The sequence below is a fragment of the Balaenoptera musculus genome, chromosome 10, assembly GCF_009873245.2.
Source record: "Balaenoptera musculus isolate JJ_BM4_2016_0621 chromosome 10, mBalMus1.pri.v3, whole genome shotgun sequence".
In the NCBI taxonomy this organism is placed as follows: Eukaryota; Metazoa; Chordata; class Mammalia; order Artiodactyla; family Balaenopteridae; genus Balaenoptera; species Balaenoptera musculus.
In genome coordinates, this window is record NC_045794.1 from 96,372,902 (window position 1) to 96,396,973 (window position 24,072).

General features: G+C 39.1%; 1 protein-coding gene across 10 annotated transcripts in view; it reads right to left on the reverse strand.

Annotated features, from left to right (window-relative positions):
- MRTFA (myocardin related transcription factor A) overlaps positions 1-24,072 on the reverse strand; it is a 180,195-nt gene that overhangs the window by 96,676 nt on the left and 59,447 nt on the right. Inside the window, exon 1 of one of the 10 annotated variants that reach the window (XM_036866139.1) lies at positions 8,132-8,595. The exons of the other annotated variants lie outside the window; for them this stretch is intronic. Coding sequence (XP_036722034.1) covers positions 8,132-8,177 — 46 coding nt within the window. The 5' untranslated portion in view covers positions 8,178-8,595. Of the gene's footprint in view, positions 1-8,131; positions 8,596-24,072 lie in introns of those variants that run through there. 10 annotated transcript variants of the gene reach the window in all.

Sequence of the window (24,072 nt, forward strand, 5' to 3'; positions counted from 1 at the left end):
TCTTTCAACTACCTATGTGTGTACACATACACACACATCTATTTAATATGAGCTTTATTTCAATACAACAGAAATATATGCTTAAGATGGAAAATTAGAAAGATACAGGAAAACTCAAAGGAAGAAAAAAAAATCCACTATGAAATCCCACTACTCAGAGACAGCTATTAATATTCTGATGTATATCTTTATAGCTATTTTTTTAGGATTATATGGATAAATGGTAAACATTTTCCCACATCTTTAAATAACCTTATGACTACATTAGTACCAATTATATGAATATATCATAAGTTATTTAACCAATACTCTATTGCTAAAGTATTGGTTGTTTCTGTTTGTTTCTGTTTTTTCTATCATAAAGAATACTGCTGGGGATATATGTATACATATAGCTGATTCACTTTGTCATACAGCAGAAACTAACACGAAATTGTAAAGCAATTATACTCCAATAAAGATGTTAAAAAAAATACTGCTATGAGCATCCTTATATACACACACACACACACACACACACACACACACATATATACCTTTTAAAATATCTTTAGAACAAATTTCCAGAAGTACTTCAAGATTAAAGAAGAAAGATATTTTTTAAAAATTTATGAGTTGCCAAATATCAAGAGAGTTGTGGCAAGTTGTCAGAATATCCAGGAAGAAATAAAAACTATCTGCGCCTAATAGTATTCAAAGCCCAACAACAAAAACCAAAAACAACCACAATAACATCAAAAAACATACAGCATTTATTATGTACCAGGAACTGTTATAAGCATTTTACATACATTAAGTTATTTAATACTTAAAACTTCTTGGGGTTGGTATTGATACTATTACCTTTTTTTTTTTTAAACAGACGAACCAACAGGCACAGAGAGGTTAAGTAATTTGCCCAAGGTCACAGAGCTGGTAGTAGTGGCAGAGCTAAGAAACCTGGGTTCCAAAGTCTACGCTCTTGAACACTATACCTATTCTTCCCAACCTTTTTGACATCAGGACTCCTTTACCCTCTTATAGTTACTGATAATTTAAAAGAGCTTTTGTTTATATGAGTTATATCTATTACTACTTATCATATAAGAAATTAAAACTGAAAGCATTTAAAATATTTATTATTTCTTTAAAAAAAGCAATAAACCCAACTATATGTTAACATATATATTTTTATGAAAAAATATAATTATTTTCCAAAACAAAAAAGCAAAAAGAGTGCCATTTTATCATTTTTGCAAATCTCTTTAACATACAACTTACTAAGACAGCTGAATTTTCATACATGACACTGCATTCAATCTGTTGAGATATCATACCACCATGTAGCTCTGGAAAACTACACAGTACACTCATGACTGGACAATAGTAAAAAAGGCAAATAACACCTCAGTATAAATATATAGAGCTTCCATCTCACATCCACTGGAAAGGTCTCAGAGATGCCCAGAGGTCCCCAGACCACACCTTGAAAACCACTGCACTAGTTACTGCAGTGCATGCTACACAGAATAGTTGAAAGGCATGTCCTCAGGAACATACCTGCCTAAAACATATTCCAAAAACATATCCCAAATTTTTTGGTAAATCATTTACTCAAGAATTATTATTAAGTGCATACTATGCACCAGGTACCCTTCCAGGCACTGGAAACACAGCAGAAAAACAAGAGAGAAAAATCCCCTACTTTGAGGTATTTATTTTCTTGTAGGGAAAGACAGCAGTAGCCAATAAACAAATAATCACATATAGTCAGTCCTGCATATCCACAGGCTCTGCATCCACGGATTCAACCAAACACAGAATGAAAATATTTGGGGAAAAAAAAAAATTCCAGAAAGTTCCAAAAAGCAAAACTTTAATTTGCTGCGCAGGCAACTATTTACACAACATTTACATTGTATTAGGTATTATAAGTAATCTAGAGATGATTCAAAATATATGGGAGGATGTGCAAAGGTTATATGCAAATACTATACCATTTTATAAAAGGGACTTGAGCATCCATGAATTTTGGTATTGGGGGTGGGGAGTGGGCTGGAACCAAGTCGGCCCTTGGTTTCCCCACAGAAACCAAGGGACGACTGTATTCTGTCAGATGGTACGTGGTACGAAGAAAAATAAAAGCAGAATTTTGAAAAACAGGATGGTCAGAGAAGGCCTAACTGAGAAAGTGACATTGGAACAAAGATCTGAAGGAGGTGAGGGAGCAGGCCATGAGGCTACCCAGCAAAGAGTGCTCGAGCAGAAAGAATACCAAGTAGGAAAGCCCTGAAACAGGAGCACAGCCTAAGGTGTGCAGGGTCAGCTGAGAGGCCAGCACGGCTAGGACAGAATGAGCAAGGGAAGAGGAGGAGGAGTGTAGTCTGAGAGTTACAGGGCTGGGGCCTTGTAAGGACTTGGGCTTTTTCTGTGAATAAGAACCAGTGGCAGGTTCTCAGTGAGGAGGGATACGACCTGACTTTTCATTCTAAATGGAACGTATAAGTAAGTAGTGTTTCAAGTAAAAAACCTAAATTTAAACATATATTCCATCTCTTACTGTGTGTCTTGAAGCCTCTCTAAGCCTCAGTTTCCTACCCTACAAAATGTGAAGGTACCTTAAAATTGTTGGGAAGATCAAATAAGATAATATACATAAAAACACTTTAGAGGTGTGATACACTATAAAAATTTCACTACTGAGTTTATTTTCACTATGTAATTGCCACAGATACCTCTTTTCTAGGCCCTCTGTACTCTCACTAGACTGCTGCCACCACCCCATTTATGTGGCTGCCGTGAGATTAAGGATGCCCTAGACCCCTAACAACATGAGCTCAGCCTGATACTGCCCTTTAGCTTGTTGAGAGCAAGGCAGAGAACATTGTTTTTTGTTGTTGATGGCAGAGCGGGAGGTTTTTAATTTTTTTCCCCCTTGTTATTATAAAGAAAATCCTTTCAAAAATAATGCATGTGGTAATCATAAAAGTGAAGTTCCAAAAAAAACAAGACTGTATGAGACTCATCTTTATTTAATTTGGCACTGTTTTAATAAAGCTAAAACTGTGGTTCATGGTCTTGACAGCTTGCCTCATCCAAAAGGAAACAAAAGGGAAGAAAAAAAGATAGAGACAGACAGATGAATTCAAATTCCTTTGATCTAGGTCCTTACTCTAAGGGGACCCCAGATAAATTAATAAGTCAGAGAAAGGGCAGTAAGATGTAATCCAGAATACTGATGACAACATCTGTTTGTCTGCCTACCTGTCTTCTGAGATCATCATCAAGGTATGAGATCAGCACTCAGGCCAGAGAAGGCAGGGCAAGATGGAGGTCCACCAGGGAACCAGGGAACCAGGGAACCACAGGGCCTGTAGCATCTGACTCCACTTCCCAGGGGCAGGAGGTAGACACCCAGGCACTGGTTTTTATCTCCACCTCTTAAGATGTGAGTCATTCTGAGTAGTGGGAGAAACCTGCAAGGGAAAACCCAAAGAAACCAAGATCTCTGGGGGAAATTATAAACAATCTCATACATCAAAGGTCTCTGATGGTTTCTTTGTAAGTATGTTATAGCAGAAAGAGCACTGTCATGGGAGTAAGGAAATGAATTCTCCTTCCATCTCTGCCACTAATTAATCATGTGACTTCAGGAAATTAACTAACCTCAAAGGGCCAAATTCCTCATCTTAAATAAAGGAGAGGACAAGAAAATACCTAAGGTTTCCTTCAAGCTCTAAAATTTCTTGAACATAAACAAAAACATATTTTTAAAAGCCCACATTAATATTTAGAGTATTAGTAGATCCAAAAGGTAGTTATTGCTGAAGGTTCTGGAGTTTTTCACTAGCGCTATAGACCCCTGAGTGATGTGAACCCAAACAGGGGGCCCTTCCTTAAAGAATTAATGTATCACCTAAAAGGGCAAAAGTTGTCTGCCCACCATCTTCCTTTAACTTTATTTTTACGAATTACTCCTCCTCTCTCTCTAACCCATACTATTATAAAATATACAGGTCAGAGGCAAACTGTAATGATTAGGGAACCAGAAGTTAAATAAATATGCAAGAATTAGGTACACAGACATCAAGGAATGAGAGAGTAAATGGACCGAGGAAACACTTTTATATGGTAGCAGGTATGGGGTACACACATAAAAAATTTAAAAGGTATATACAGTTAAAAGCAAACTAACAAAGCGGTTTTCTAAGGGACAAATCGAAGAGGGTAATTAGAGGACTTCAGTGTACACTGTGCTGCATTTCTCAGGTTGGATAATGTGTCCATGGGCTTGTGTGTTCTATATACTGTTGTAATATGTACTCTACATGTTCTTTCACAATTATGGGGTATCCCATAATCATAATAAATTTAAAAGAGAACTCCATTCTTTTGTGGAACAAAAAGTCTCTTCTGTCCCAATCCCCCAGCTCTCCATCCCTTCTCCCTAAGGCAGTCACTGTTGCCAGTTTCTTACAGTCCTTCCAGAGATATCCTATACAAGACAAGAGTGGGGAGGGGCGTGTAGGGTGTGGATGGAGTCTGTGTGTGTGCATGGGTGGGTGGGTGGGTATGCAGAGACATGCGCACAAGAGAGACGGAAAAAACAAACTGACTCCCTCACCGTGCCTCATCAAGATCAGGTGTATATCATGTGACCAAACATACCTAGGAAATTGCTTCAATCCTTTTCTCTACAAAGGGAACTATGATCCACTGTTGTACAGTTACAAACTAGTAAGAAGACTGCACTGGCTGGATGCAGGGACAGGGCCTGCCTGGTCAAAGCCTTACATATTAGCTGTCAAGGGCTGAGCCCTGGCATTCCTTGGTTCTAAAACATACCAGAGTCAGTGCTGTGCCCCAATATTCCCTTAGTCTTAGCTTCAGAAATCCCAAATGTCCATCTCAGATAATTAGTTTTCTAATCACAATGATCTAGATAGGTTTCCATAGGGGTGATAGGTGCTTTAATTCTCTGTGACTTGATCAGAACACTTGGATTTAGCAGTACACATCGCAGGAAGACAGTGCACACTGCACATCCTGAGATGCGGAAGAACTCAGTTTTGAAAGCTGTGCTTTCAACAGCACACGCTTACGGCAAGGCCTGGCTAAGATACAGGATGATAGTTAGAGGATTCATGTCTTAATACAACAACAGATCTTAAAATACTTTCATAAAATCTTGATTTAGGACGCTTACGCCAATTTATTAGGGTAAGTATGCCAAACCAGATTTCTTCATTCATTAAAAAAATAAAACACATGGGGCTTCCCTGGTGGCGCAGTGGTTAAGAATCTGCCTGCCAATGCAGGGACACGGGTTTGAGCCCTGGTACAGGAAGATCCCACGTGCCACGGAGCAACTAAGCCCGTGCGCCACAACTACTGAGCCTGCGCTCTAGAGCCCGCAAGCCACAACTACTGAGCCCACGTGCCACAACTACTGAAGCCCGCGCGCCTAGAGCCCGTGCTCCGCAACAAGAGAAGCCACCGCAATGAGAAGCCCATGCACTGCAACAAAGAGTAGCCCCCACTAGCTGCAACTAAAGGAAGCCCACGTACAGCAACGAAGACCCAACGCAGACATACATACATACATACATATATATATACATACATAAAAAGAAAATACATACTGAGTGTCTACCATGTGCCAATGTCAGGAGCCAATATATGGATGAATATATAGCCTTTGAGAAGCTAATAATCTAATTAGGAAGACATGAAAAACAATAATTAGTCTACACTGTAAAGGTGGTGCTGCAGGAACAGAGAGAAGGAAGGGCTGACTCTGTCGAGAGAGGTTTCACAGAAAGGCAGCATCTGTACTGGATCTCAAAGGGTCAGAAAGAGACCACCAGCAGTGAGGAGGATGAAAGTCTCCTCATGCAAGTATGCCTCACCAAAAATCTCCAAGCTTCAAATACTAAATGAAAACACAACGTATCCTGGAACTTTGCCGTAACATTCAGTATCTTAAAGTTTAATTTAGGGTGAAAACCTTGTATCTTGAATCTTGTCAAAGGAGTTTCATTACTTTAAACATTTCATTAAATAGTAGTTTCACCTATAAAGCATATATTCATGGAAATCCAAATACTTTATTGCTGGAAAACCTACAGCTCACATAGTCTAAATGTCTTGACTTTATAGAAAGAATGATAGGCTTTTTTTTTTTTATTAAAGCTTCATAAGAGATGCTTTTTCATTTCCTATCATAGATACACCCATTATTTACTATTACAATCCAGTATAATGGTTACAGCTTCAGAAGAACACAGTAACAATTTTACAAAGCAACACAGTACTAAGGTTTTTGAACATTTAGGAACCACAAGTACTACAGCAATCAGTTTGCTATTACTCCTTTCTATACCCAGTTTCCCTACTTTTATGAACATATGCAAAAGCAAAAGGTCCACATACATGCTATTCTCTGCAGACCTTTCATTCTACCTGTATCCAACACCCCTGTCAATTTCATCCATACTTGTCTTACATACTATTATCGTTTAAAAGTTTTATGAAGTAGCTGGTCCAACAGATGGGTGGCTGGCCCTACCCAACATATGTCACAGAAAAACCAGCTCTTAGGCAAGACAAGAAAATATTAAGTAAGTCCCTTTCCCTTATCCAGCTAGGAACAGTGAGACCCCAGCTCAGAGAAAAGCAATATTTTTTTGTTGTTTTTTTTTGTTTTTTCAGTTAAATCGAAGTTGGAAAAGCAATCTTTTAACTTTTATTAAGAAAAGTTACTGGACTGAGATTATCTGTAAGTAACAAGATGATCAAAGAAGGGAGAGAGAGTCCAAATGCTAACTTCTACTCCCTAAAATAAAATATGCACTTGCCCACATACAGCAGAGAACCAGGATACAGAACAGGGAAAAAAAAAAAAAAATCTGACTCATTTTAACTGGGAACTATCTCATCAAAGACAGATGGGAAACATTCAGATAAGCATACTATCTTGTTTAGAACACAAAGCTCAAAAGATCTGTGGGAGGAAAAGGAAAGGAACCTGGAATGCAGAGCATACATGAACAGAAAGACTCAACTAATAACTGACTCATCATGGTCTTATTTGTAAAACCAGAAAAAACAGAACGGTAGCAATATCTTTCCTTTTTGTCCATACCCTGTCCATAAAGTGCAATGTGATAGCATCTGATTGTGTCTTCAGATGGATATCTGTGTCTTTCAACATACTATCTAAGCGCTCCCCGAGGAGAACAGTGAGACCAGTTCTGCCTGAGACAGTATCTGCCAGCACCAAGGAGTCTAATTTTCCTTTGAGTGAAGGCCAGTGGATGGGAAGAGGTCCCCAAATGCCACTTGTATGAATCTTTCAAGATATTCTCTGAAACAGGAAAACACTACAGACTACATTTTAGTAGAAGTCTAAAAATAACAAAAGAACATTCCCTATTTTTAGATATCTAACTTACAAGTTTAAGAACACTAAAAAAAATCATTAAAAACAAACTGGGATTTTTAAAATGTTTTAAAAGACACTTTTAAATTGGGAAAACTGTTTTTAAGAGATAGAACTTCAAAAATCCTGCATTCCTTCTGTTGACTGGCTGCCTCCTTGCTCAAACTTCCTCATCTCCAAAACTCAGAGTCCCAATCCTACATGTTATCAAGAGCATTTCCAAAGAACCAAAAGATGATACAAATAAAAGATTTACCACAAAAGAGAAGATCAGCTAAGGAAAAATTTTAAGACACGCTTTCACAAAGAGTCATTTAAAGAAGAGTGTAGATTAGTGATTAAAGACAGTACTGTATAAAACAGCAAAAGCAATTTAATTATCCCTCATTAAAAGCAGCACCACGGACAATAAAAAAATACTTGATTAAAGAAGACAAGTAGTTTTTTCTCACATGTCTCCTCACTGAACAGTCTTAAGATCGGTAAGCATCTAATTCAAAGCTATGTCTGAAGATCTAAAATTTGCAATCAGGAAAAAATTATTAATATTTTTTACAATAAAAACCTGAAAATGCAGTACATTTACTGGACAATTTATATTTACCCTCCCTCTATCTTCCTCCCTATCTCCATCCAATCCTAGTACAAATATGCCCAATGTTTTTTAAGAAACCTATGGCAAATAGGATTTGCAGGCAATACGGGAATTACCGGACTGTACAGCCATCATTAACATCTCAGGTTCCAGTAGCGTCATGACAGGTTCTTCTCAGAAACAAGAGCCCACAAATATAATGAAAAAACCTCAAAGTCGCAGAAGAAAGATGTTGTCTTCAGAGGCTACTAAAGCTTTCATAAATTCAGTCTCATGCCTTATGCTCAGATGAGACTGTGAGAACTCACTCCCCTTCTGAGTGCAGTTACCAATTTATCCACCCTTCACACAAGTCAGGATGGCACAGAGTTGATTTACTGCCGACAGGAAACCAAAAAGCACTCAAGTTAAGACATATGAAGTGTGGTTAGAACAGTGAGTGAGCTCCTCCCCTTGCTATTCGTCTCTGGGGGGAGGGGAGAGACAGACAGAAAGACCTTCAGAAAAGAGATCAACTGCTTTTTTTCCCCTCTCTTTTCAAGAAGAGAAGACAAAGTTTTGTTCAAAACCTTAGTATGAGGGACTCTGCTGCTAATGCAGTTTAGAGCAACAGATTAAACATAATCCAAACAGCTCAATCTTGTGAAAGACACAGCCCAATTACTGACCCACTAATGGGAGGTGGGATGGGGATCAGGCACATATAAACACATACACACAAATAAATATGTACGGTGAGTTAGTTTTCTGAAAAAGCGTTCTAACGGCTTTTTCGTCTGTGGTATTTATAGATAACAGGCTAAGGAAGTTGAATGTTTAACTACAGAAGCACAGATATTTCTCCACTCCCTCTCCAATTAAAATATCTGTTTCAAAAAGTCATCTGAATACATTCCGGAGCTATAATCTGTCTTTCAGATCTGCCAAACCCCTAAAAGAGCTCCTTACTTGTGCCTGTGTAAGACACGGGATCTGTGAATAGACAGCTTACTGATGTTACTGACTTTTCTAAAATGCTTTATGATCTTGCTGGACGTTTGGAACACATAAGAAGACAGTTATAGAAATAAGAATTTCCCTTTCCTCATAAACAAACTTCAATCCTTTTTCCACCAGCACAGAGCAGGATCTTCTGAATAAAAACGAACATGGGCATTTTAATCTTTCATCGCAAAAACAAAAAGAAACTAAAATCTTTTCAAATTTTAGCAATTTCCATTTATTCAAAATTAAAAACTCATTCCTTCCCTTCACAGTACTTTTTACTGATATTCATAATAAGGATATTAAGATGCCTTTCAGCATATCTGATTGAATTTTTTGGGGGGGCGGGGCTACGTTGGGTCTTCGTTGCTGTGCGCGGGCTTTCTCTAGTTGCAGCGAGCAGGGGCTACTCTTTGTTGCAGTACGCGGGTTTCTCATTGCGGTGGCTTCTCTTGTTGTGGAGCACGGGCTCTAGGCGTGCAGGCTCAGTAGTTGTGGCTCGCGGGCTCCAGAGTGCAGGCTCAGTAGTTGTGGCACACAGGCTCAGCTGCTCCGCGGCATGTGGGATCTTCCCGGACCAGGGCTCGAACCCACGTCCCCTGCATTGGCAGGCACATTCTTAACCACTGCGCCAACAGGGAAGTCCCTGATTGACTTTTAAATAGCTGAAAACTAGAAATCCATTTTTGGTATGTTTAGCTAGAATGCCTTGGTTTTTTCTGGGTGACAGCCTGTATCTTGAAAGCCTACTGGGCAAACTCAGCCCAGCAAATGCCTTAATGCTCACGTAGTCACACAAATGATAAATGAAAGCGCTTAGAGGTCTTAAAAGAGAAAGTAGTCTCAGAATGATTGACGGCAATATTCTGTTATTAGAAAAGAGAAAGCAATGCAGATTTGCGGTGGGGGAGATTCTGTGGAGGAGAAAAAACTTCCTTTCTTTCTCACTCCAAGAACATCATGTTTAAAAGAAAAGCCAGAAAAGCTCTATATAGAACTGTGGGAATGACTCAACAGGCAACGGAGTGGCAGCCGGTGTGGGCTAAATGCTGCTCTGGGAAGAGAGAAGCATTCTCACTGGCCCCTTCTCACAACCAAGCTCTCAAACCATCTTATGAAAAACGGGTAAATTTCAGCTCTCAGACTACATGATAGTCTGGTCAGAGGTTACCAACTAAAGGAAAAGAATCCCTAAAAGCTTGAGTCATTCCTTTGTCCATATGTGGGCTGGACAATTTGCTGTGTGAGGGTTTTTCAAGTGAAACAAGTTCTCACAGTTCTGTACTTACAGGAAAATAAATACAAATTATAAGATTCCTGCAAAGAAGATGGTAGGAAGGGCAGAGGGCTGTTTCCCTTCTGCCAAAACTTTTCTGTTTGCTGTAGAACAGTGCCTGGAATGTCAACTGTCAATATTCCAGCCCGACAGAGATACAGTACTGACAGTCACGTGGTGGTAGTAACATTAACACATCACATTTCAACTGATTTGTTTAACTTTTTCACAGCAACTCCACACCCATTATTTCATCTGCACTTTGGGATAAAAGGAGCTAAATAAAAAGAAAACAATTTTTAAAACAGAAATCCAAAAAATTAATCTTAAAAAAAAACCAACAATAAGCAACACAATCTGCCTACTGCTAGGATTTTGCATTCACCCTGAAGAGTATCAGCACAGCAACAGACTCAATGTGAAAACTGGTTTTAAAACAGGTTTCACAATTCTAAAAGTCTGAACTCCTGTGGCAGCTTCAAATCCACTAATTTTTGTGCAAATGAGCAAAATTTCATAGAAAGAGAACTAAAGTAAACTTTGAAAAGGTCTCTGCACACGTGAACATGATTTTCAAGTTGATGGCACCAGGGAAATGAAGGGTAATGATCTTAATTCCCAATAAAATAAAAGCTCTTTTGCTTTTAATCATAACTCTCTAGCTAATTAACAAAAATTTAATATGGTCTACAGTCTATTAATCCACTCTAAAGGGACTTAATAACTGCAGTATAGCAATATAGTTTATTCATAAAGCTTTCCCACCCACCACTGGCTCCCCAAAGGCCTTCAATGTTCATAATCAAGAGGAACTAGACAAGTTCTTATCCTACTTGACCTTCCTACTGGATTTGTCATGGTTTCCATACTCTTCTTAAAATTTCCTATTTCCTTGACTTCCTTTAAAAATCCTACTTTCCTACCTCTCTGACCTTTCCTCTCAGAATTCTAAACGGCTCCTCTTTCTCTGCCCCTCTCAGGAGCACCCCTTTCCTTTCCTCTTGTACATATTCTCCCTGGGCAACCTCAGCCTTTCTTAAGGTTAACCACCACCTACATACTGATCCATATCAAGCCCTACCTTTACTTGTATGCTACCAACTATGCATCTCTACGTGGCTTGGCTATCCTAAACTCAGTATGTACAAAAGCAAACTTCCAATATCATTGTTTTGCACCAACCCCTCAAGATACATTGCTTCCATTCGCCCTAACTTAGGTAACAGTACTCAGTTCTTAAACCATAAACTTAGACTCCCCTCCCCTTCTGCCCCAAACATCTAAGTTTAACTAATTATCTTTTTTTTTTAATATAAATTTATTTATTTATTTATTTATTTTTGGCTGTGTTGGGTCTTCGTTTCTGTGCGAGGGCTTTCTCTAGTTGCGGGGAGCGGGGGCAACTCTTCATCGCGGTGCGCGGGCCTCTCACTGTTGCAGGCTCTCTTGTTGCGGAGCACAGGCTCCAGACGCGCAGGCTCAGTAGTTGTGGCTCACGGGCCCAGTTGCTCCGCGGCATGTGGGATCTTCCCAGACCAGGGCTCGAACCCGTGTCCCCTGCATTGGCAGGCAGATTCTCAACCACTGCGCCACCAGGGAAGCCCTTAACTAATTATCTTATAACTTATTTCTCAAATCCATCCTTTTTGTTCCATCCCTACAACCAGTGCTTTATTTTAGGTCCCTAATATTTCTTGCCTGGAGTACAGTAACAGCTTTTTATCGATAAAAACATTATAGAAAAGTTCAAACATACACAAAGGTAGAAAGAATGGCATAATAAGCAGCTTATGTACCCCATCACTTGGCTTCAAAATTTATCAATACATGCCTGCTTCCCCCTAGCACCCAGCCAATACTGGATCACTCTGGAGCAAAATCTAAGCATCACCGAATTTCACCTTTATTCTGTAAACCCAGAAGATAAGAACTATTTTCTTAACATAACTACAATACCATTACCACACCTAAATTTTTAAAAAATTTTTCAATATCATCAACTATCCAGTAGATGTTCAAATGTTCCCTCCTGTCTCATAAATTTTTTATAGATGATTTATTCAAATCAGAGTCCAACAGGGACAACATATTGCATTTCATTAATGTATTTCTCTCACTTTTTTTTTTTTTTTTTTTGGCCATGCCACGCAGCTTGCAGGATCTTAGTTCCCCAACAAGGGATCGACCTCAGGCCCCGGGCATTGGAATCATGGTGTCCTAACCACTGGACTGCCAGGGAATTCCCTCTTAAAGCTCTTTTAATCTACAGATTTCTACTTCCTCTTTTCTTTTCTTGTAGCTTATTTGTTGAAAATAACCAGACTGTTTCCCCACATTTTGGATTCTGCTAACTGTATCCCAAAGGTGCCATTTAACATACTGCTCCATCCCCTTTATTTCCAGTAAGTTAGGAGTTAGACTCATACAGAGTCATGACCCAATTCAGGTTCAAGTTTTTCACCAGAATATTTTGTAGGTGGTAGTGTGTACTTCAGCAGTAGCTTCTTAACTGTGCTCCTTCTCTCCAGCCTTGCCTCGATTAAAAATCATCCTTGTTACCAACTGACTCTTGTTCCTCCTTCAAAACTCAGTTTAAGTGCTGCCTTCTCCAGAAAGCCTCCCTGATCACACCCTCCATGGATATGCTAAATACCCCTCATTTATGATCCCTCAGAACCTGTTCCCAACTCTATTACTGCTCTTTACCACATGGTTTAATGCCTCTGTATTAACAGAGCTCACACAGTGTCTAACATGTGACAGCATTCATAAATGTATGCCAAATGGAATGAAAAGCCCTATTTATCTCAGAAAATTCTAACATGGGGAAAGTTCATAACAACAAAAGAATCCTTACCTACCCAGAAAAGGCAGGTAGTCTGCTACAATTTTCATTAGAACACATGCCAATGTTATTATTTAGAAAACTACACGAGGAAGACTGAAATTATCCACAGTATTGAGGTATAGGGTTAACATAAAAAACGACATCCACAATAATAACCTCAGGAATATTAAGTGCTAATGACAATGAAAATGCCCAAATTGTAGGGGATGAGCAGGAGAAACCAGAGAAACAGAGCACCTGGCTCACCTAACAAACTAAGCAATCCTCGAAGCATTGAAAGCTGTCAGCTTCACTAACAACTGGTATCAATTCCTAGGATGGAATGTAGTATACACAGGTATACAAAATTAAGAATGCCTTTTTGTGATCTCTGTGGGATTTCAGAACACAGAAATGTAATCTTGTTCCTATGTCCACTTCTGATTTGGGTTCTCACAAGTACATGCAGGAGTTTACTGAGGTTCAGCTCTACAAAGATCTAATCATCATATCGAAATTTTACAGGATCCAACCAGTTAAGTCTCTCCCCCAGACAACTCGTATTGGCCAAAGTGAAAATACCCAAAAGATAACAAAACCCAACACCCAGACAAGTTGTTACAGGTCCTGGGCAGTTTTCATTTCCTGTGAACACAACCTACTATTGATGAGAAACCCAGTCAAGACCTGCAAACCTGGGAGGCTCACACATTACCATAGGTATGCTATTCCTCAGCCTCAGGACAGACGAAGGCTATACCTCCAGCTAACTTTCCAAAGGACCGTCAGTGTTAAGGGCTATGAGCCATAAATATAAACAGCCAGCTCATTCATACGGCATGTCTGAAATATCGTCATCACGCACGGTATCAACGCCAGTCGGGGCACAAAGACAATGATGAACCAGACTGCCACTGCCTCTGTCCTCAAGGGCCTCCTAATGAAGGTAGAAAATCTCTAACCAACAATTTAAAAAAGAAGAAATGAAGTGCTAAGTAAGAGTAAAAACAATGAGCTAAACAAACGTAAAAGAAGCAGCCATTGGTTCTGGTTACCAGAGACTTGGATTGTTTCTTAGGGGAAGGATGATGTGAACTGGCTCTTAAGAAAAACAGTCGCCAGAGTTTATCAGTTTCTTTTCCAATTCCCAACTCCATACACTTGTATACCCATGAATCATAAAATAACACAGCCAAAAGAAACCCACTCTTGACCTAATCCAGCCCCTTATCCAGAGAACTAAGATGAGAGACATGTAAGAAACTCTTCTTTAAATTCCTGACAATTGGTTCCCAGTCTGTTACTTGAGTACTTGTGGAAGAACCTTAAAAATGATCTTTTAGTGAGAAAGGAAATGAACTGAATGGTCAAAAATGATGAAACAACTACAAACATTTGGGGAAAGATTATTCCTCACTAATCATCAAAGAAATACAAACTGAAATGAAAACATTTCAATGATCACATCATCAAAGTCCTTTACAAATAAGACTATCAATGTTAGTAAGTGAAACTGGCACTCCAACAGGGTTGACATAATTGTAAATTGCTGGGCTACTCTGGAATGGAATGGGACAATGTATTTCTCAAGAACCTCAACTGTTAACAAGGCCTACAAAGGCCTGCGTGATATGGCCCCTAACTATCTACTTATTTCACATCACTTTCTCTCTCACTCTCTCCACTGACAGAATGATATTCTTTTAGCTCTTCTGTGCCAAGTTTTCCCCAGTGAACCCTTGCCTGTCCCAGACCCCTTTCCCCACCTCCTCCTCTCCCCAGTCTTTTTTTTTTTTTTTAAAGATTTATTGATTGATTGATTGCTATGTTGGGTCTTCGTTTCTGTGCTAGGGCTTTCTCTAGTTGCGGTGAGCGGGGGCCACTCTTCATCGCGGTGCGTGGGCCTCTCACTATCGCGGCCTCTCTTGTTGCGGAGCACACAGGCTCCAGACGCACAGGCTCAGTACTTGTGGCTCACGGGCCTAGTTGCTCCGCGGCATGTGGGATCCTCCCAGACCAGGGCTCGAACCCGTGTCCCCTGCATTAGCAGGCAGATTCTCAACCACTGCACCACCAGGGAAGCCCCTCTCCCCAGTCTTAACGCGGGCTATGCCCTCTTTGCTTTGTTGAGCCAAGCGCTCACTACTTGTGCTCTGGCTATCAGCCTAAACGTCTCTCCCTCAAAGAGGCCTTTCCTGACCAACCTCCCCGCCTCCCCACACACCTAAATTAGAACCATCACAATGAGGTTTCCTAATCTGTTTAACATCTTGTGCTTTTTTTTCCCCCTAAGCACTTACCAAACTTTGTAACTATGAATTGGCTTGTGTAACTCTTTGTTTAATCTTTCTGTCTTTCACTAACTGTAAACTCCATGACAATGAGAACCTTATCTGTCTTGTTCCTTACTGTCTCTCCAATACTTGGCATACAGATGGTGCTCGATAGTCACTGAATAAATTTTTTCATTGTTAAAATGGTCAAATTCTTTAAGCCAATATTTTCACTTCTGAGGACCTCAATAACCTAAAATGCAGAAAAGGCTTTTAAAATGTTTATCCAAATATTAGTGTAAGTGTGAAAAACAGAAAATGATTCAAATGTCCAATCAGTGGGGAAATGAAATAAATGATGGCACAGAATGGAAGTTCTACACATATTAAAAGGCTACTTATACGAAGTATTTCAATGACTAAAAAATCTTAAGCTCCAGTGCTAAGTGAAAAAAAGCAGGACACACAATTGAGTCTATAGTATTAGCTCAGTTATTTTAAAAACATACATTTGGAAGAAAACTAGCGGGAAATAAACCATGTGCTAATAAGAATTTTCTCTGGAAGATGGGAGTTATTTGTGTGTGTGTTGTTTGTTTGTTTGTTTGTTTGTTTAAGAGGGAGATTCTATCTGGTATCTGCTCTCCAGGAGCCTAGCACAACATTTGATGAATACTCAAGAATGGGAAATTGATTATCTCTCAGTACTGAGATGAAATAGGTTATGAAATTCTCTACATCACATTTTAAGCAGAATTGCTTAATGAACTAGCATGTTTAAGATTTGGGCATTTTCACATTGGCTAATCTAAAAAACCCTTGACAACCAGGCTTCCTGAGGAACCTAAGTAACAAATCTTTCCTTTCCCCAAGAAAATAATGTGATTTGGATCAGAAACTGCCCACTCAAAATTTTTACTTCTCCCAGCAGTTAATTAGTACCTCCTGTGCAACACTAAAGCATGAAAGGATACAGTGTACTCTTACAGGAAAAAAAATACATTATCTGCCCTTTCTTCCACAGGCTACACATATGGAAAACAAATGAGTACTTCCCAAATTTTACACAAAGGAGAAAAACCTATGAAAGGGAAACGACTATGTCGAAGTGAACATTCTCTCCTGTTCATTTCTCTTTACATAATTCTTCCCATCCCACCCAGCAAGGCAGATAACAGACACATACAAATTGCATCTGTTATTTCTTCCAGAAAAATATTTGGGATCAGCAACAACAGTTAGAAAGTGAAAAAAATTTAAAAGATACCATAACAGCATTAAAACTTATGAAACCTCTGAAAATAAATCTAACAAAAGATATGTAAAACCACCACATAGAAAATTATAAAACCTCACTGAGAGATTTAGAAAATCTAAATAAATGGAGAGGAAATTCTCTGGTGGTCCAGTGGTTAAGACTCTGTGTTTCCAGCGCAGGGGGCAGGGGTTCAATCCCTGGTCAGAGAACTAAGATCCCACAAGCTGTGGGGTATGGCCAAATAATAATAATAATAATAATAATTTCTTAAATAAATGGAGAAAAATACCACATTTGTAGCACAATATTCTAAAGATGCTCATTCTCTCTAAATTGGTTTACAGATTTAATGCAATTCCAATCAAAATCCCACAGTGATTTTAAAATTAATATGGAAATGCAAAGGGCCAAGAATAAGCCAAGAAAAAGACTCTTGGAAAAGGAAAAAGATGGGAAGACTTATTTCTCCCATAGAACAGGACTAACTACAGTTACCATAATCAAGACTGAGGTATTGGTACAAGCACAGACACAGAGACCAGTGGAAACAAACAGGAGCTCAGAAACACACTCACACATAGGCAAGTCCCTGATACATGAAAGAAGTAGCTCTGCTGATCAGTGGGAAAGAAGATTATTTTCAATAAATAAGAATCCGGGACTTCCCTGGTGGCGCAGTGGTTAAGAATCCGCCTGCCAATGCAGGGGACATGGGTTTGAGCCCTGGTCCGGGAAGATCCCACATGCCACGGAGCAACTAAGCCTGTGCGCCACTACTGAGCCTGCACTCTAGAGCCCACGAGCCACAACTACTGAGCCCGCGTGCCACAACTACTGAAGCCCGCACACCTAGAGCCTGTGCTCCACAACAAGAGAAGCCACCGCAATGAGAAGCCCGCACACCACCATGAAGAGTAGCCCTGGCTCGCAGCAACTGGAGAAAGCCCACATGCAGCAATGAAGACCCAACACAGCCAAAAAAAAATAAATAAATATTTTAAATGAATGAATGAATAAATGAATAAATAAGAATCCATTTAGAAAAAAAAATCAGGTTGGGCCTTACCTTACCCCCATACAAAAAATTAAGATACAAAACTCACTAATTAGAAATCCTTAATTAAAAGATACCATAAAGAGAATGAGAAAGATAAATCACAGAGCGTGAGAAGATATCTGTAACACATTTAAGCAACAACAAACTAGTATTCAGAATATATCAAAGAACTCCTATTAGTTCTTTGGTAGAAAAAATAGGCAAAAAATGTCACTAGGCATTTCACAAAAGAAATCCAAATGGCTAGTACGTATAAGAAGAGATGTTTAACCTCATTAGAAAACAGTAAAATGAAAAACAAGAACATCATAAGATACCTTCACATAACCAACAGAGTAGTAAATATTAAAAATCCAACAATTCCAAGTGTTGGTAAGGATATGGAGCAGTGGGAACTTTCATAAACTGCTGGAGGGTATATAAACTGGTACAACCACTTTGGAAAAGAATTTAATCTTACCTAGTAATTTTGTGTTACTATATATATGTATAGGACTTTCCATTCCTATGTATATATGCATGTACCCATGCGCCAGGATACATAAAGAACCTTCACAGCAATACTGTAATAGCCTAACCCTGGAAACTACCCAAATGTTCACCAGAAGAATGGATTTTTTTAAATTATGGAATAATTTTCCATGGCAGCATTCACTATACAGTAATGAAAATGAATAAACTAAAGCCGTATGCATAAATGAATAGCACATGCACTGAACAAAAGAAGAATACAGAATCATTCTGTTCACATAAACTTCAACTAAACTATTTTGTTTAGGGATATATTTGTAGTAGGTAAAACAAATGATTTTCAAGAAGTCAGAATAGTGGTTACTCCTATGAAGAAGAGACGGTGCTGTAATCAGAGAAGAGCATGTGGGAGGCTTCCTTGGGCTTACAATGAGCTACTGTTGAGCTGAGTAGTGGTTACACAGCTCTTTGCTTTACGGTTATTCTGTAAACTATCATGATTTATAAACTCTTCTGTATACATGTTATTATCCTCCCCCGCCCCCCCAAAAAAAGAAAAAAAGACATGAATGGTAAAATATATATCACCAATCTAATACTGAGGGTGGGGGGGCAATTAGTGTAAGAAGCTTTTTCAGCTATGTAGATCTAATTTCAAATGTTCTGTCCAATTGTTCTCTAAGTATATTCATATTTGTTGGATCATGAACAATCTGTGATTCAGAAGTAAAGGTTCCTACAGGTGTAGATAAAAGTAATTTCTCATGGGTGATATTTCAAATTTTTATTTACTCAATCCTTGGTGGGTTGGAGAAAAGTACTTTCTCAATAATGAGAATGCAAAATACAAGAATTCAAGTCCTACAAACTTCTCATCGGCTTTAAGAACCAAACATGGATTTGTTAACTAGAACACAAGAAGTGCAGGAGAGCTATCTAGGGGGTTGCTAGGGGGACCAAGCAGGAAAAAGGAAAGGTAAATCTCACCATTTTCAAAAATTTTGCCTCGTATCAACCTCTATCTATGACCCCCAAAATTATCCCCCATAAACAGATGACCAGCCCCAAATTTAGTCTGTAGTACCTAAAGTGGGAAAGAAAAACAAAGAAATTTGGTATTGATTAGCTCTTATAAAAGAGCTAATTAATGGTTTGTTCATCAAAGGAACAGGAGAGAAGGCAAAAACTAGTAGCTATGGTCCAACTTATTCTTCTGTATACCTTTCAACGTCTTCCTCAGTGCCTCATTTACTGTAGGCACTTTATAAATATCTGCTGAATAATAATTTCCATACTGGTCACAGCAATGAACAGTAGCAGAACTGTAGGAAGGTACAAATGACTGACCTGAAATAAAAGTTTAAAAGTCAAGGATAAAATAAAAGGCCAAGAATACAATCCCCAAAATGCCAGCTCTCTCTTAGAAACATTTATGAACTTGTCATCCATTAAATTATCTAACTTTTGTCTATAATGTCTTCTGAGTAATGCATTCCATGTAATTACTATACACTGTGTCTTAAATCCATAATTCTCAAACGTCAAGAGGCACACCTCTTAGGATATAAGCAAGTCCCCAACTTACAAATGGATTATATTCCAAAAGTTCATTTGTAATTTGATCATTTGGAATATGGAATATACTTTCCCACAAAGGCCATGAAATATGAATTATGGCAAAATTCTCAGGCTTGCCCACAAAAGCCTATAAGGTAACTGAAATGCAATATATTTGCAATGAGAAAAAGGAGTAAATGGTATTTCAGCTCCCATCCTAGAGGCTCCTGAAAATACACCTTATGCAGTCTCAGCCAGTTCTGAAACTCATTCATACTTGAAAGACTGTTATCAGTTAGTATAAAGAAGGGGTGGATATGTAAGGAAAAGAAGCCAAACAGCACTGTGCCATTAAAGGAAGAAGCAAAGTAAAACTTGAATTTTCCATTATGACACATTCATTCAATGTGTGCCAGCTGGCCAAAGGGGATAGGGTTAGATCATTAAAGAGATTTTTCTGGACTTCTCCAAGCCCAGCCTGGAGAGGATCCCAAGGTACATCAATTTTATCTTTTAGACCTAAGTGCTCAGCCTAGAAGAAGACAGACGAGTAATATTTAAAAATACACCTTGAAACGTCTCTGCCAACTTTTTCCAATTAGGCCAATAAAGGTTGGATTAAGACACCTCCTCTCAGTAGGGTTCCAACTTCCTCTGTTTAGGAAATAGAGGTATCAGGACCTTGACTGCCTATTGCTCCGTAAGGACCCTTGCTTAATCAATGAATTTCCATATAAGATATGCCTCTAAATGAAAGAGATCTGAGAAGAAGTAAAACTTCACTCCACCTTTTCAACACGCAGTACACCATCCATGAAAAAGCACCTCGAAGCCCAGGATTTATTTTGCTCTAGAACACCACACTTTCCAACTTCATAATCCTCTCAAGGATTTTCCATTTCTGCTCTTACCTTTACCTCCCTACTAATAACCATGCAAAGCAGACCTAGTGTAAAATATAATAATGATTTTCTTACCAGTACATCCAGCATTTTTCTCCTTTTGATAGGAAGAAGCACCATTAAGGTGCACAAACAGAAGACCCAATTATGGCCAGAAAAGCAATGCAACTACATACTAACAACATGCCCCTGTCCAGACATTCACCTGCTGGCTGCTGGATGGAACAAAAAGGAAAACAGTAAGATGCTTCACCAGGGAAACAGCTCCTCTGCAACTTCCTAGTTTTCTTAACTTGATCAGTAATTCCTATTTTCTCCCTAAAACAACAGAATCTGATTTTGACAGTTATTTTAATGATTTCTGCTAAGCAATTGGTATTTTTGGCCATTGACATACATTCTACCATATAAGGTATTTTTCTGTAGTCATCAAACTTCTTATAGATTATTTCTTTATTAAGCCCCTCCCCTCCCCTTCAGCATTATTCTAATATCAGTATTTCACCACTGTTTCCCTTCTAATGTTGAATAAAATTTCAATTCGGGGGGGGGTTATTTTCTCCTGCTAAAATGGTAATTATGCTGTACAGACTGTTATGTTTGTCTGTCAGTTTCAAGTATCCACATTCTCTTATAAGCAAGATCACTATTAATCAATTTGGGGCTCCTGGCAGTTAGGAAACCATTCTAGCAACTGAAGAGGTTGGCTCTGACATAGCTTAAACTAACAGAGATAGATGATCTAGATCAGAAGTTTTCAACTTGTGCTCTTTCGAGAGCTGCCTGAGGGGCAGGATGCCAAGTCAGTGGGGTTCTGCCTCCTCCATACAGATTCCAGTCAACTGGAGCAGCTGTTTTACACACTGGACTTATACATAAAATTTCAAATTTACAGAGATCTTCAACTTTAAAAAAGTAGTTAAAACTTCTGGTCTAGGACTTCGCTGGCGGCACAGTGGTTAAGAATCCGTCTGCCAATGCAGGGGACATGGGTTCGATCCCTGGTATGGGAAGATCCCACATGCCGTGGAGCAACTAAGTCCGTGCGCCACAACTACTGAGCCTGTGCCCCACAACTACGGAAGCCCACATGCCCTAGAGCCCACGAGCCGCAACTACTGAAGCCCACGCGCCTAGAGCCCGTGCTCCGTAACAAGAGAAGCCACCTCAGTGAGAAGCCTGCGCACCGCAATGAAGAGTAGCCCCTGCTTGCTGCAACTAAAGGAAGCCTGCGTGCAGCAATGAAGACCCAACGCAGCCAAAAATAAATAAATAAATAAACTTATTTTAAAAATGAATAAAAATTAAAAATTTTTTTTAAAATACAGACTCTCAGGCCTCACCCAGATCTACAGAATCAGAATCTGCACTTACAAGCACCCTTGTTGATTGATTAGCACGTTAGTTTCTGGCTAGGCACTAAGGATACCACAGTAAATAAGACAGACATAATCCCTGCTTTCACAGAGCTTCTCATCTAGTCAAATATGGTAACAAATAAGTAGATAATTATGCACAGGGTACTTAGGAAGAACACAAAGGGCAAACCCCTAACCTAAGTTGGGAGTCTAAGGAAGAAGTCCTGAAGGAAGCAGCACCTTACCCTGGTTCTTTTTTTTTTTTTTAATATTTATTATGTTTTTGGCTGTGCTGGGGTCTTAGCTGAGGCACGTGGGATCTTCATTGCAGCACACGGGATCTTTAGTTGCGGCATGCAGGATCTTTAGTTGCAGCATGAGAACTCTTAGTTGTGGCATTCAAACTCTTAGTTGAGGCATGTGGGATCTGGTTCCCTGACCAGGGATCAAACCCAGGCCACAGGCACTGGGAGTGTGGAGCCTTAGCCACTGGACCAGCAGGGAAGTCCTTACCCTGGTTCTTGACTAGAAAAAAACATTAGCCAGAAGAAGAGGATGAAGGTCATTCCAGGAAGAAAAAACAGGACATGAAGTGGAACTGAGATGTGGAAATGTCTCTTGTGGGAAATCCCAAATATTTTATTGTGAGCGGGAGGAGATGAGAGGCAGGGCAGAAACTGGCTATGAAGGTTTGCCAAGATGAGGAGCATAAAGGGAGGAAATGGGGAACCACTAACTGATTTCAAGCAGGAGAGCAGTAGCCTCGTTTATGGTTTAGAAAGATCACCCCATTGGCAATAGGGACAAGATGAGAAACAAGGAGAGACCAGTTAGAAGGCCATTCTTGCAGTAATCCAAGTATGACATTATTAAGAGTCTGAACTAAGTGGCAGCTGTAAAGATGGCAAGAAAAGAATGAATTCAGTAGATATGACCATTGTGGAATTTACAAAAATTGGTGACTGGTGGCTGGGAGGAAAGATAGAGGAGATAGAAAGGAAATGGAGTAAAAAGTTACTTCTAAAAATAGCATGTTATAATCTTTCTGGAGGACAATTTGGAAATAATGACTTTAAAAAATTAAAAACTTCATACCCAAACACGTTACTTTTGTGACCAGAAGGACACAATGTTCTTTATGTCCTTATCTTTTTATCCACTTCTGGGAGTTTGTCCTACAGTTACTTGCAAGATTTATATACCAAGATGTTTACTGCAGTATTATTTATAACATAAAAAAATAAAAACAAGGTAAAGGTCTCACAGGAGACTGGCTAATGTTGTATACACACAATACAAATATCAAGCAGAGAAAAAATGTTTTCTAATATAGTTGAATGATATAGTAAAATCTCATAAAATAATATTACATGAAAGTAATTTATACAGAGTATATATGTGTAAAAGTAAACAAATGAATGAACAAATAAAAACTGATAGATAATATATTAACTGCTGCCATTAGCTATCACTGAACTGTATAATCATGAGGGAATTTTCATTTTCTTTTTTCCTATACTTCATCTGATAATAAAACAAATAAAACCCTTAAAGTTTTCATTCAGAAAGAAAACAAAACAAAGCAACCCCTTGGTCTGAACATCTGGGTAGAAGGTGGTGCCAATTTCTACAATGACGAATTCAGTAGCAACAGCGGTAAGATGATGAGTTTAGCTCTGAGCGTACTGAGTCTGTAGCACATCCAGTGAAGGTGTTCAACAGACAGCCAAGCATATGAGTCTGGAGCTTAGGGCAGAGACTTGGCCTGGAAAGATAACATGGAATCAATAGCATATAATGGAGGTTAAAGCCAGAGTTCTGGGGGAAACCATTCAAGGTAAATATACAGAGTAAGAAGTTAAGGAAGCTCTAGAGCTGAACACTGGAGAGTAATACAATTTAAGAGGTGAGTAGAGAAAGACAGTAAAAGATCTGAGCAGAGAAGGGAGTGGCTAGAAAGACTGAGTTTTAAAAGCCAGTAAAGAGTAGTATCACAGATGTCAGTGGAGGAAAAGTTTCAGTCAGAGGGCGTGGCCAGCCATGGCAAATGCTACAGAGAGGTCAAATAGAATAAAGAGTACCTATTTGGTCTAC